This window comes from Pongo pygmaeus, chromosome 4 (assembly GCF_028885625.2).
Source record: "Pongo pygmaeus isolate AG05252 chromosome 4, NHGRI_mPonPyg2-v2.0_pri, whole genome shotgun sequence".
NCBI classification, from domain to species: domain Eukaryota; kingdom Metazoa; phylum Chordata; class Mammalia; order Primates; family Hominidae; genus Pongo; species Pongo pygmaeus.
In genome coordinates, this window is record NC_072377.2 from 32,860,840 (window position 1) to 32,873,939 (window position 13,100).

General features: G+C 37.7%; 1 protein-coding gene across 3 annotated transcripts in view; it reads right to left on the minus strand.

Moving 5' to 3' along the window:
• Nucleotides 1–13,100, minus strand: part of ZFR (zinc finger RNA binding protein) — a 90,406-nt gene that overhangs the window by 60,359 nt on the left and 16,947 nt on the right. For 2 of the 3 annotated variants that reach the window (XM_063664700.1, XM_063664701.1), the window contains exons 3-6: nt 6,980–7,003; nt 5,191–5,473; nt 3,016–3,160; nt 342–560 (exon numbers count right to left, since the gene is read on the minus strand). In XM_063664700.1, the coding sequence (XP_063520770.1) occupies nt 342–560; nt 3,016–3,160; nt 5,191–5,473; nt 6,980–7,003 (671 nt within the window). The remainder of the gene's footprint in view (nt 1–341; nt 561–3,015; nt 3,161–5,190; nt 5,474–6,979; nt 7,004–13,100) is intronic. The other variant, XM_054488621.2, reaches the window with a different exon arrangement.

Sequence of the window (13,100 nt, forward strand, 5' to 3'; positions counted from 1 at the left end):
TTAACCTTGAGTTTTCAATTTCATTTGGAAAAGCAGGAAAGTAAACAATCCTGTAGAAAACTGGGTGTCACTTCCTTTAATTGCAATGCTAAGCCCAAGACTCATAATGAGCTTTAAAACCCCCAAGAACATATTATATTCTTCTGAGATCTTCTCCTCCCCACCCGCCAAAAAAAGCATACAACTTACAGTACAGTCACATTATGTACCTGTACTTATGTCTATCAGTTAATGTAATTCCTATTATTGGGAGTAAGGTAATTTCATAGACAATCAAGATAGTTTCTACTAAGTCTCTTCCTAATTTGTTTACTCATTTAAACACAGTTTATCAGTCTTACCAGAATAAGTAACTGCTGTGGTACTGTAAGTAGCACTCTGAGTATAGGATGGCACCACAGTAGCCGCAGCTGCTACTGGCTGTACGGTGGAGGATACAGGATAGATGGAGAAAGTAGTGGTAGCTGGACTTGGTGTGGCTGGTTTTATGGCTGTCACTTGTCGAGTTTGCTGGGCTTGAGTATACTGAGTTGCACCTTGGCTGTAACCTGCTTTGGGGGCTGAAGTAGGAAAGAGACATCAGCAAATTAGAAGAGTAAGCCACTATAGTTACTGTACCAGTATCCTTAAAAGCTGGAAAGAATAGGTACAAACATCATTAACTATAAATTTTATGCCAGCAATTTCTCCTTAGCAAAAGGTATAAAACTCTTATTACCAATATGAATAGAATATATAAATTAATATATTATCTTCTGCCAAATGCTTTCTATGTATTTCCAAAATGATTATTTTGGCAAAACTTACAACTAACTGAAATAGCAGTGCTACCAGTAAACAAACTTTTCTGAAAAGGAGTGTGTGTGTGTGTGTGTGCGCGCGCGCGCACTACTCAGTCTACTTCAGTTAGGCTTAATATTGGAAACAGGACAGAATGAGTTACAATGTACATATTTCAATTCACAGTAAAAACTTCAATGTTTAATCATATGAAACTTGTTCATATACCATTCATTGCATTTTAACTGATTTTTCCATAGTGAACTACAATCTAACAAGGTACTACATGATTTTTCAAATGTCAATAACTTGAATGCAGCTATTCTTAAATGGCTGCCACTGATGTCCGTCAACTTCTTTGCTGCCTGACATACTCAAAACTATGTATATTTTGAAAGAGTCTTAGAAGCCTTATGACTGAATTAATAATCACCTGTAAATGATCACTAAAGCACATAAATGTTATTTCTGAAAAAGGCCCAAAATCACGGGGCCAAGCTCATTTTATGTTCAGTTACGTAAAAGTACATTAGAACTTTTATCTTTTTTTTTTTTTTTGAGACAGGGTCCCACTCTGTTGCCCAGGCTGAAGTATGATGGTGTGATCATGGCTCACTGCAACCTCAAACTCCTGGACTCAAGTGATCCTCCCACCTCAGCCTCTCAAGTAGAACTTTTATCTCAAGTAGAACTTATCTGCTTATGAAATTTGATCCATGTAACACAAAAAGATAATACTTTACAGAGATGAGACTGATATCCAAGAGCTAAATAACTTACAAAAGTCACAGTCAATACCAGAGTTAGACTAAATCAAGATCTTCTCTTAGATAATTCAGCACTCAAGCACAACCTAAGCTTGGTAATTAAACAGGAAGTTTACTATAGATTATTATACACAGAACTCAATAGAGAAGAGACCACAAGGCTGGGCATGGTGGCTCACGCCTGTAATCCCAGCACTTTGGGAGGCCAAAGCGGGCAGATCACCGAAGGTTAGGAGTTCAAGGCCAGCCCAACCAACATGGAGAAACCCTGTCTCTACTAAAAATACAAAATTAGCTGGGCATGGTGGCGCATGCCTGTAATCCCAGCTACTTGGGAGGCTGAGGCAGGAGAATCGCTTGAATCCAGGAGGCGGAGGTTGCGGTCAGCCAAGATTGCACCATTGCACTCCAGCCTGGGCGACAAGAGTAAAATTCCATCTCAAAAAAAAAAGAGAAGAGACCACAGGAATAGTCAGATAGTCACTATAATTCAAAACATGTTAAAACCACTTTTAAGGGACTCATAAAATCTTAGAACTAGAAGGGGCCCTACTGAAATTTGGGTCAACTACCTCATTTACAGGTAAGAGAACAGAGATAAGAGAGGTAAAAAATCACTTGCCCACATTAGCAATAAATCCAGTACTGGAAGCCAATTCTACTCTCTTACAATCCAAGGCTCTACCCACACCCTCACAGCCTTCAAAAATAATTAAAGGAAGTGCCCATTTTTTTTTCTTTTTTTTAAATTATACTTTAAGTTCTAGGGTACATGTGCACAACGTGCAGGTTTGTTACATATGTATACATGTGCCATGTTAGTGTGCTGCACCCATTAACTCGTCATTTACATTAGGTATATCTCCTAGTGCTTTCCCTCCCCCCACCCCAAGAATTGCCCACTTTTCAAAAGCTTTGTTTTAAAAATTATCAAGTCTCTCTCTAAAAAAAAAAATCCATCTTTTAAAGTCTGTAAATATACAGATTGCTTTGCAAACGAAACGCTTCCTAGATTTGAACCATTCTACATACTGTATTTAACATGATTGGTGGCTGATAACAGAACCAACTGTCATTAGAGATCAGAGAAAGGTTAATTAAAAATATGGGCCCATTGAAGGGTCTCCACTGGTTACAAAGGCTGTTTGTTGGCAATATCATATGTTCTGGGCATTTCTGGCAAAGATAAAAATGTGTTCAGAAGTTATCATCACAGGTTCTTTTGCACAGCTTATTTCAGCAGGAATGGACTGTGGGCTGAAAGTCCAGAAATGGAGTACATTTCCAGGAGAGAAAGGCATGATTATGAATTGTGACTCCAATGCATTTAGTAGGGCATGTCTAGAACCTGCCTCCTAAGATGATGTGATATAAGTTTAGATGGACTCAAAAGCTTATCTTCATTAAACACAATAAGTCATATACTTCAATAGTTTACAAAGAAACTGTGTAGGTTAAGAAAACCCACCTGTCTGATAGTAAGTTTCAGCAACAGAAGGCTGAGGTTGGGCAGCGGCAGCTACAGCAGCAGCAGTTGCTGTTGGTTGTTGGTAGTATTGCTTACTATCATAAGCTACAGCAGGAGCTGTGGACCTTACATATGAGTATGAATCCTAAAGAAAAGGAATAAAAGAAAATCTTGCTATGAGACAAGTGGAAGGAAAAAAAATACTTACTATATAAAAGTGCAATAAAGAAAAACAAAACACTAAATACATAGTTTCATGACAGACCTAAACATAAAAGAATCAAATTAAATACACAGAAGATTCATTTTGTACTTCATTAAAATAATATCAAGGCTGGGTGCGGTGGCTCACGCCTGTAATCCCAGCACTTTGGGAGGCCAACCCGGGCGGATCACGAGGTAAGCAGATCAAGACCATCCTGGCTAACATGGTGAAACCCCGTCTCTACTAAAAATACAAAAAATTAGCAGGGCATGGTGGTGGGCACCTGTAGTCCCAGCTACTCAGGAGACTAAGGCAGGAGAATGGCATGAACTTGGGAGGCGGAGGTTGCAGTGAGCCGAGATCGCGCCACCGCACTCCAGCCTGGGCAACAGAGAGAGATTCTGCCTCAAAAAAAAAGAAAAAAAAATATCAAAAGCATTTCAAGCAGCATGTTGAACTTTTACAATCAGAACAATCACCAAAACATTTCTAAATAATACTTAAGTAAAAATTACTTTTATTAAAAAATTCACGGCAGTTTTGCCTTAAAGATGGATCCTACAATATTACAAAAGGACACTTGTGTTACTAAACTTTGTAATTGCTCCTTTTCAGTATTTCTTTTTCAAGAAAGAGCAAGGTGAGCTGAGTGAATTCTGGCAGTCCATGAAGTCAAGAGGGGTAGAAATGTATGTAGGTGAAATGGCTGAAGAAGCAGGTAGGGCCCAGAAAACACTGGGTTTCACAGACACTATTAAAAACAACAAAATTTATTATATTCTGTCTCTGGGCATAAATAATCACACCTCAAAAGGAATTTCATTTAGTAACCTGCCTAAAATTAATAGCAAATACTAGTATTGTTGATTTACATTTTAATTTTTTACTGCATAAATTCCTATGCATTAGAAAGAATAGAGCGAAACCAGGGAAAGTTCAGAAGGACCAAAGTTTAAAAAACAGAACCTAAAAGCAAATAAGCAAAAAAAACAGATTAAAGAAATTAGGATCAAATTTAATTTAAATAAGCAAGTAGTAATCTAGTACTGTTTTCAAACATAATAAAGAGAATGTAGAATTCCTATAAGACTGAGTAAGAGGCAAATGGATGAATAAGGGCATGATCAATTTTTGTTATAATATGTATTAAAAAAGAACATCTTGACAGGATAAATGTAAAGGGGACAGAATTTCCACCTTTGCTAAGTTTCAAGAAGAAAATATGTAATATGTTTGTCCTACTCTCAAAATATTCTCAAAATAGGAGACATACCTGTGTTCCAGATGAATACTGCTCTAGTACAAACAAGGGAAGTCTTTTCTATGTCTTCAGTTAAAACAATAACAAACAAACAAACTTGGGGTAAACAATGAAATATTTAACTAGCAATTAATGTGAAAGTTTTTAACAGACAGCTATAAATAATAGAGTCAAATGGACAGGGGGGTGAGAGGAAGGATTATTAATACAAAACTCATTGCAAGGAATTTTTTTTTTTTTCTTGAGACAGGGTCTCGCTCTGTCATCCAGGCTGGAATGCAATGGCATAATCTTGGCTCACTGCAGCCTCTGCCTCCTGGATTCAAGTGATTCTCGTGCCTCAGCCTCCCGAGTAGCTGGGACTACAGGTGCGCACCACTGCACCCGGCTAATTTTTGTATTTTTAGCAGAGACGGGGTTTCGCCATGTTGGACACACTGGTCTTGAACTCCTTACCTCACGTGATCCACCCGCCTCAGCCTCTCAAAGTGCTGGGATTACAGGTGTGAGCCACTGTGCCCAGCCAGCAAGGAACCTTAATGGTTGGTATGTCCCCAAACTACCAAGGAATACTCATTTACTTTTCTCTATCAGTACATGTGTATTTTGGAAGCCCCAAGTTTGAGAGGCAATGGCTAGGGCATTACATTATACACTGAGGACAAAGAAACCTGCACATTAAGGCTACCAAAACTAGTAGTTTTCTTACCTGGTAGTTTTGTGTAGTAGCTGGGGGTGGTGGTGGTGGTGCTTCTTGTTGCCTCTGAGTATAACCATAGTCAGTTGCCGTGTGTGCAGTGGGGTAGCCTCCATAAGCAGCAGCTGTTGCAGCAGCTGCAACAGCTACTGGAGCAGGCCTGGCAACTGCAACTGTGGCGGCTGCTGGTGCATAGGCAGCAGTAACTGTGTGAGCAGCTACTGGAGCCTGATGGACAGTGTAGCTAGCAACTGTAGTTGGATGAGAATAGGCTACACCCGAAGCTGGCTGCTGGCTACATTGTGGAGTACAAGAATAAATATAATACAATTTTAATATCCAGGAGTTAACCAACTTCAATTAAAAGCTATTTATCAACTGAAATAAAAAGCACATTTTCAGGTAATTTAATCATGGACCACAAAAGGTCAAGTACTTGAACTCAATAAACTTCCTATTCAATATCATATTTATTACTGTTCTGTAATTTTCATTCTTTAATCTCAATACGTTATATAGTCACACGTTTCAGATCATAGATTCTATCACATAACAGGAATTAAAAACTAGAATAAAAAACATTATTAGGAAGAAAAGAAAAAACTGACCAAATTAGGAACTTTAGTGTTAGTTACATGTAAAGTTCTTTATTATGCTGTACAGTTTTACAAATCTCTACAAAGAAATCATAAGAAAAATATTCTATTCTAGCCCAATTACAGAAAGAAATTTAAGGGAGAAACTATTGACCAGCTGATTAAAAAATACTTCTGTTGCTTTAGGACAGCTGGCATTCAACTGGGGGAATTTTTCCCCCAGGGGACATATGGCCATATCTGCATATATTTTTGATGACCAAACTGCAGAGGAGGTGGTGATATGTGAGCTACTGGCATCTAGTGGATAGAGGCCAGGGATGCTGTTACACATCCTACAATGCACAGGACAGCCGTGCATAACAAAGAATTATTTAAAGTATGTCAATAGTGCTGAGGGTTGAGAAGTCCTGTTCTAGGGTACAAAACCTACAATGGAATATCTATTATTTTAGATACATTTTCCAGCTTACAGGGAGTATTTCATTATACAAAGTTACTTTTAAAAATATAATAGCATGTTTTGTAAAAGAAGACACAAGTCAGATGCTTCGCAATTAAAAACATTTAAACCTCAAAGAGACAAAAACATTTTCCAAAACAGCGATCAAATGAACTTCTAGCTAAAGTTCTTACAGCAATATGTTTACTTTAACTTTTAAATTGAAAGCCTATATCACTAAAACCAAAGGCCTACAGATGTTAGCATATAAAAGTGTATTTTTTGTTCTAGGTTTTCTGAATAATACACTCAATTCCACTTGGTAAAGCTACATTACTAAGGCAGAAACACCTACTAAAAAAAGAAGAGCCCCAACAGTTATTTAGCTGATAGGTTTTAGCTGACCACATTTTAGTATGAGCCAACAACTGAGAATAGCTAAGAAAAAGAAAAAAAAAAGTTGAAGCTGCACTAATTAACTCAGTCTCTGATTAGTGGGCTATAGTACAAGGTATTCTGCACTGGTGTGCATAGTAACATAGAAATATAGTATAGAATTAAATTAAAATTTGGGGCTATCATATTTTAACTGTATTATGGAAACACTGACAAACTAGGATGTTTATATTAGATTATAAAATTCCAAAGGGAATCAATGTAAAGGTCAGAGATATGGGTTTTAATTTCATACAAAAAGGGGAGGACACCTGGAGAAATTCAGTCTAGAAAAGGTGATAGATGCCTTCTAATAGAAGACACTTACTCCATGCTGCTCCAGAGAACAGAACTAGAACCAATAGTTGGAAGTTACAGGGTGGCAGATTTCAGTCCAATATGAAAAAGAAAACAAAAAACAAAAAACAAAAAAACTTAGAACAGAGTCCAAAGAAACTCATAATTTCTATCTGGATGAGGTTTCCATATTTTGATATAAAACTAACATTTTCTACATATATGCCAATATGACAGGAAAAGTTTACATTAAAACAGTGAAAAACTTTTTTGGGAATAACATTTTCTAGGAACAACTCCATATCTGTAAGAAAATGCCAGTAACATGTCATACTTTTCCAAAATTCCTAGAACTGAAAAAAAAGATACTATTTAAAATACAAATACAACAGGTCTGTGAAACTTGTATTTAACATTTACTAACAGGATAAGATTAAATACATCCAGACTATACCACCTAAGAGTAATTTTGGTTATATAAAAGACTGTTTCTATTCATCCCACTGCTCCTTATCTAGTATCTGTCCCCAAAACATGTCCTATTAGACAAAAAGCAGGTGGGAATAGGATGGGAATGCTGAGTCAACGAGGAAGGCAATTTAACTTATACTGCCTCTGATCCTCACCCTAAATGTCCATGAGACTCAAGAAGGAATGACCATATATTCTGGTTAATGCCTACTGCCAGTGTAATTATTACTTTTAGTACTTTTCACTCTCCTACGTGTCTCAGTTTGAACAATAAATTATACAGTCACCAGTCCCAGGAAAAGATGAAATATGAAATATGAAAAAGATGCCAGCAGATTTAGCAATTGCTATTTACACATCCCTGGCATTGTCTAACTCTGCTCTGTAGAGCCAGGTCTCTAGCCATCATCTGGACTGGAACTGTATCTTCTACCAAAAGCATGAGGAAGGCTGGCTCACACCAGCAGATTTAGCAATTGCTATTTACACATCCCTGGCATTGTCTAACTCTGCTCTGTAGAGCCAGGTCTCTAGCCATCATCTGGACTGGAACTGTATCTTCTACCAAAAGCATGAGGAAGGCTGGCTCACACCAGTAATCCCAGCACTTTGGGAAGCCAAGGCAGGAGGGCTGCTTGAAGTCAGGAGTTTGAGACCAGCCTGGACAACGTAGAAAGACCACATCTCTACAGAAAATTTTTAAAAAATTAGCCACATGTGGTAGTGTGTGCCTGTAGTCCCAGCTAGTCAGGAGGCTGAGGTGGGAGGATCGCTTGAGCAGAGGAAGTTGAGGCTACAGTGAACCAGGATTGTGCCACTGCACTCCAGCCTGGATGACAGAGTAAAATCTGTCTCAAAAAAAAAAAAAAAAAAAAAAAGCCAAGAAACACTTCAAGTGTCAGACATAAATGGAAGAGTACTTTCCCTGAGGAGAAACAGAAAAGAAAGCATGTAAGCAATTATTACAGAGTACACGCACTCTATATTCTCACTCAAGAAATGGCCAGCTCCTTATCTACATACCAAAAAGAAGTGAGCCAGGGACTCACTACAAAAAGTAAGACTTTCAAGACTTCCAGGCACTCTTACTGCTTAAAAAAATAACAGTCAAGCTGGGAACGGAATACCTGTAATCCCAGCACTTTGGGAGGCCAAGAAGGCTGGATCTTGAGTTTGAGACCAGACTTGGCAACACAGTGAGACTCCATCACTACAAAAAACACAACAATTAGCCGCATGTCACGGCATGCATCTGTAGTCTCAGTATTTGGATGGCTGAGATGGGAGGATCACTTGAGCCCAGGAGGCAGAGGTTGCAGTGAGCTGAGATCATACCACTGCAAGCCTAGGCAACAGAGTGAGACCCCTGTCTCAAAAAAAAATTTTTTTTAATTTAAAAAAAGTTTTAAAAAATGAACAGACAACACAAATCACCACGTCTGAAGAAAGCCTATTATAAACTGCAAAACAAGTAAGAATGACCATGTGGGAAATGAACATATGAAGGCAACAGATGAGAATTTTCAAAAACTCTAATTTGTATCTATAAAACAAGAACTTTATACTACCTAGAAGAGAAGATAAAGTTGAGAAATAGACAAGATAAATATATGAAAAATAAAAAAGAAAGGATAAGTCTAGGAGGCCCAATGTTCTGCCTGAAGGAATGACAGAAAAGAAAAAAGATCAAAAAAATTAAGAAATAAAATTTCCCACTCCTGAGGGGAACCACGTTTTCCAATTCAAAAAGCTCACAGAGAGCAAAACAGAGTTAAAAAAACAAACCTAGAGACATAGCATTTTACTTTTCAAGACAAAAAGATCCTGTCTCCAGAGAGAGAAAAACCGGGCACCTGCAACTAAATGAAAACTAGACTTCTTACTGGTAACACTAGAGCAAGAAGATAAGGTATTATCTTCAAAATTCAAGGGAAAATGATTACTAATGTAGAATTTTGTACCCAGCCAAACTATGGAGGCAGAATAAAGATTTTTTAACCATTCAAGGATGGAAGGAGTTTACCTACTATAACATTTTCTTAGGAAGCTACATGAAGATATACTGCAGCAAAAACAAAAAGTAAACCAAGAAAACATGGGATCCTGCAAACAGATGAAAGCTTAGGTCAGCAGCTGTGGCAGCAGGCCCAGAGAGAAGTATAGATCGGAATTAGGGGAAGGACAGAAGGCTCTCAGAGAAAGATATCCAGAAAAACAGAGGACTCGGCACAGAGCCAGTAGACAGGGAGCCTAGACAAATTTTAAGAAATGACAACATGATTAAGTAAAAAAGGTAATGAATGAATTCAGGAAATGTAAACTACTCAAGAAAGGCATGATCCCAATAAAAGACTTTATAGGTAAGCAATCAGTTTGGTACAAAAAAGGAAAAAATCTATTTGAACTTGAGCCTAGGAAGATTATCTAATAAGCGGTACAGGACTGTAAAATGGAACACATTAGAAATCATAATCATAGAATGGTACTAGGCTCCACAATAAATACTATTGATAAGATAAAACAGTTTTTGCTTTAAAGTTTTAGAATCAATCTAAATTAGAGAAGATCAACTATGATTACAGAATATAATGTACACATTATCACAAATAAGAGTACACATTAAGTTTGGGGAGTGAAGCAGGGAAAGAGAAGAACTGAAGCACAAGAGTTTCAAGAATTCTTAAAAAGTACAGAGTACTGATATACTGTCTAGCTTTGATGGAACTAGAAATGGAGTATACTGTCTAAATTAACAGAAATAGTCTGAATTTGGGAAGAGGAGAAATGAGAAGAGAGCATATGCAATGCAGTCCTAAACTGTGATTGTAGGAAATAAAAATATATGCATAAAGTTGATAAGTTACAAAATAGCAAAAGAGGAATACTATTCAGTGATGTGGAGGTTAGCACGAAAAGAAATAAAACCAGAATGCTTTAAAGGTCTCTGGGGAGTTTTTAATTTGTATACAACAGTGGTTCTCAATGTGATCCAGGGACCCCCCCTAAGGGTTCCTGAGACCCTTTCAGGACGTCCACACAAGGTTGTTCTCTTTTTAATTACACACTGGTGTGAGGCCAGGCTGCCTTCATGTATTTTAATCCAAATAATTTACTGCAACTGTCTGAATGCAAAAGCAAATTTTAGAATCAATATTCTTAATTTAAGACATTAAAAAGATTTGTAAAAATGTAAAACAATGCCTCTCATCTCATTGTTTTTGAAACTAATTTTTCATAAGCATATTTTTGGTTAATGTGTAATAGTTTTATTCTTTCTTTATGAGTCGGAGTCTCACTCTGTTGCCCATGCCAGAGTGCAGTGGCACAATCTCGGCTCACTGCAACCTCCGCCTCCTAGGTTGAAGGAGTTCTCCCTGCCTCAGCCACCCGAGTAGCTGGGATTACAGGTGGCTGCCACCTTCTGGCTAATTTTTGTATTTTTAGTAGAGACACGGTTTCACCACGTTGGCCAGGCCGGTCTCAAACTCCTGACCTCAGGTGATCCACCCGCCATGGCCTCCCAAAGTGCTGGGATTACAGGCATGAGCCACTGCGCCCAGCCTAATTCTAATATGGTAAATACCAATATAACCCAAATAAACAAAAACTCTGGGGTTCTGAATAATTAGAAGTACTACAGGAATCCTGAAACCCAAAAGTTTGAGAATCTTCATTTCATGATGCAGACCATCAACTTGAGTCTGTAATGGCTATTCACCATTCATTTTCTTGGTCTCTATTTATTATCCCTTTATGCAAAAAGTTTCTATCATGCAACAGGAAAATGAAATTGCTTACTTCATTAATAAAAACTACTAATTACAGTAAAATAAGGTTTATAATTAATAGAAACCTAGCAGAAAATTGTTTAATCTAAACCCAAGATATGAAATCACTAGTAAGTGGCAGAGCAAAAGCCAGAACCTAAGCAGTGTGGCCCCAGTGTGTATGTCCTCTTAATCATCACATCTATTCTCTACAACATTTGTGTTTCTTTAACAGTTTGAAATATGGTGACAAGTTCAACATATAAATCAATGTAATACACATTAATAAAATGGAAGACAAAACCCAAGCGATCATCTCAATAGCATCTGACAAGAGTCAACATCCTTTTATGATTAAAAAAAGAAAAAAAAACCTCAACCAACTAGGAATTGAAGGAAATAACCTCAATATAATAAAAACTATGAAAAGCCCATAGCTAACCTAACACTCGATGACACACTGAAAGCTTTTCCTCTAAGATCAGGAAGAAGACAAAGCTGCATGCTTTTACTGCTTCTATTCAACATAGTACTTAAGTTCCAGCCAAGGCAATATGGCAAGAAAAATAAAAGGCATCCAAATTAGGCCAGGTGCCGGTGGCTCACACCTGTAATCACAGCACTTTGGGAAGCCAAGGCAGGTGGATCACTTCAGCCCAGGAGTTCGAGACCAGCCTGGCCAACACAGTGAAACTCCGTCTCTAATAAAAATACAATAAATTAGCCATACATGCTGGCACATGCCTGTAGCCCCAGTTACTTGGGAGGCTGAAACACAGGAATTGCTTGAAAACCTAGGGGGCGGAAGTTGCAGTGAGCTGAGATTGTGCCACAGCACTCCAGCCTGGATGACAAAGAAACACTCTTTCTGGGGGAAAAAAAAAAAAAAAAAAGCATCCTAATTGAAAAAGATCAAGCCATCTGTTCACAGATGACATCATTTTATACATGGAAAACACTAAACAATCCACAAAAAACTTAGAACTAATAAAGGAAATAAGCAAAGTTACAGGATACAAAAATCAGTTGTATTCCTATACGTTAACAATAAACAGGCAATTAAGAAAACAATTCCACTTACAATAGCATCAAAAATAAAAAACTCGGGCCAGGCACTGTGGCTGGCTCATGCCTGTAATCCTAGCACTTTCAGAGGCTAAGCTGGGAGGACAATATAGTGAGACCTCATCTGTATGAAAAATACAAAAAAAAATTAGTAGGGCATGATGACACGTGCATGTAGTCCCAGCTACTTGGGTGGCTGGGATCACTTGAGCCCAGGAGGTCAGGGCTGCAGGTGGCTGTGATCATGCCAGTCTGGGCAACGCAGCAAGATTCTGTCTCAAAAAAAAAAAAAAAAAAAAAAAAGGAAAAGAAAAGAAAAACGAAGAAAAAAAAAACCTTATGAATAAACCTAGCCAAGAAGGTGAACAACGTGTATATTAAAAACTACAAACACTGCTGAAAGATTTAAAGACACAAATAAATGGAAAGACATTCCATGTTCATGGATTAGAAGGCAAACTATTGTTAAGATGTTAATACTACCCAAAGTGAGCTAAAAATTCAATGCAATTCCTATAAAAAAAATCCCAGTGATTTTTTTTTGCCAGAAAAGAAATCTACCCTAAAATTCCTGTGGAATCTCAAGAGACCCCTAATAGCCAAAACAACCTTAAAATATTAGAACAAAGTTGGAAGTCTGGCATATAGACATATAGAATAGTGAAATAGAATAGAGGACCCAGATATATAGCTTTGCATACACAGTCAAATAATTTTTGACAAGGATGCCAAGACCATTCAGTGCGTTGTCTTCTCAACAAATGGTGTTAGGAAAACTGGATATCCACACGAAAAGGAAAAAAGCTGGAGCCTCACCTTACAAAATATACAAAAATTAACTCAAAATGG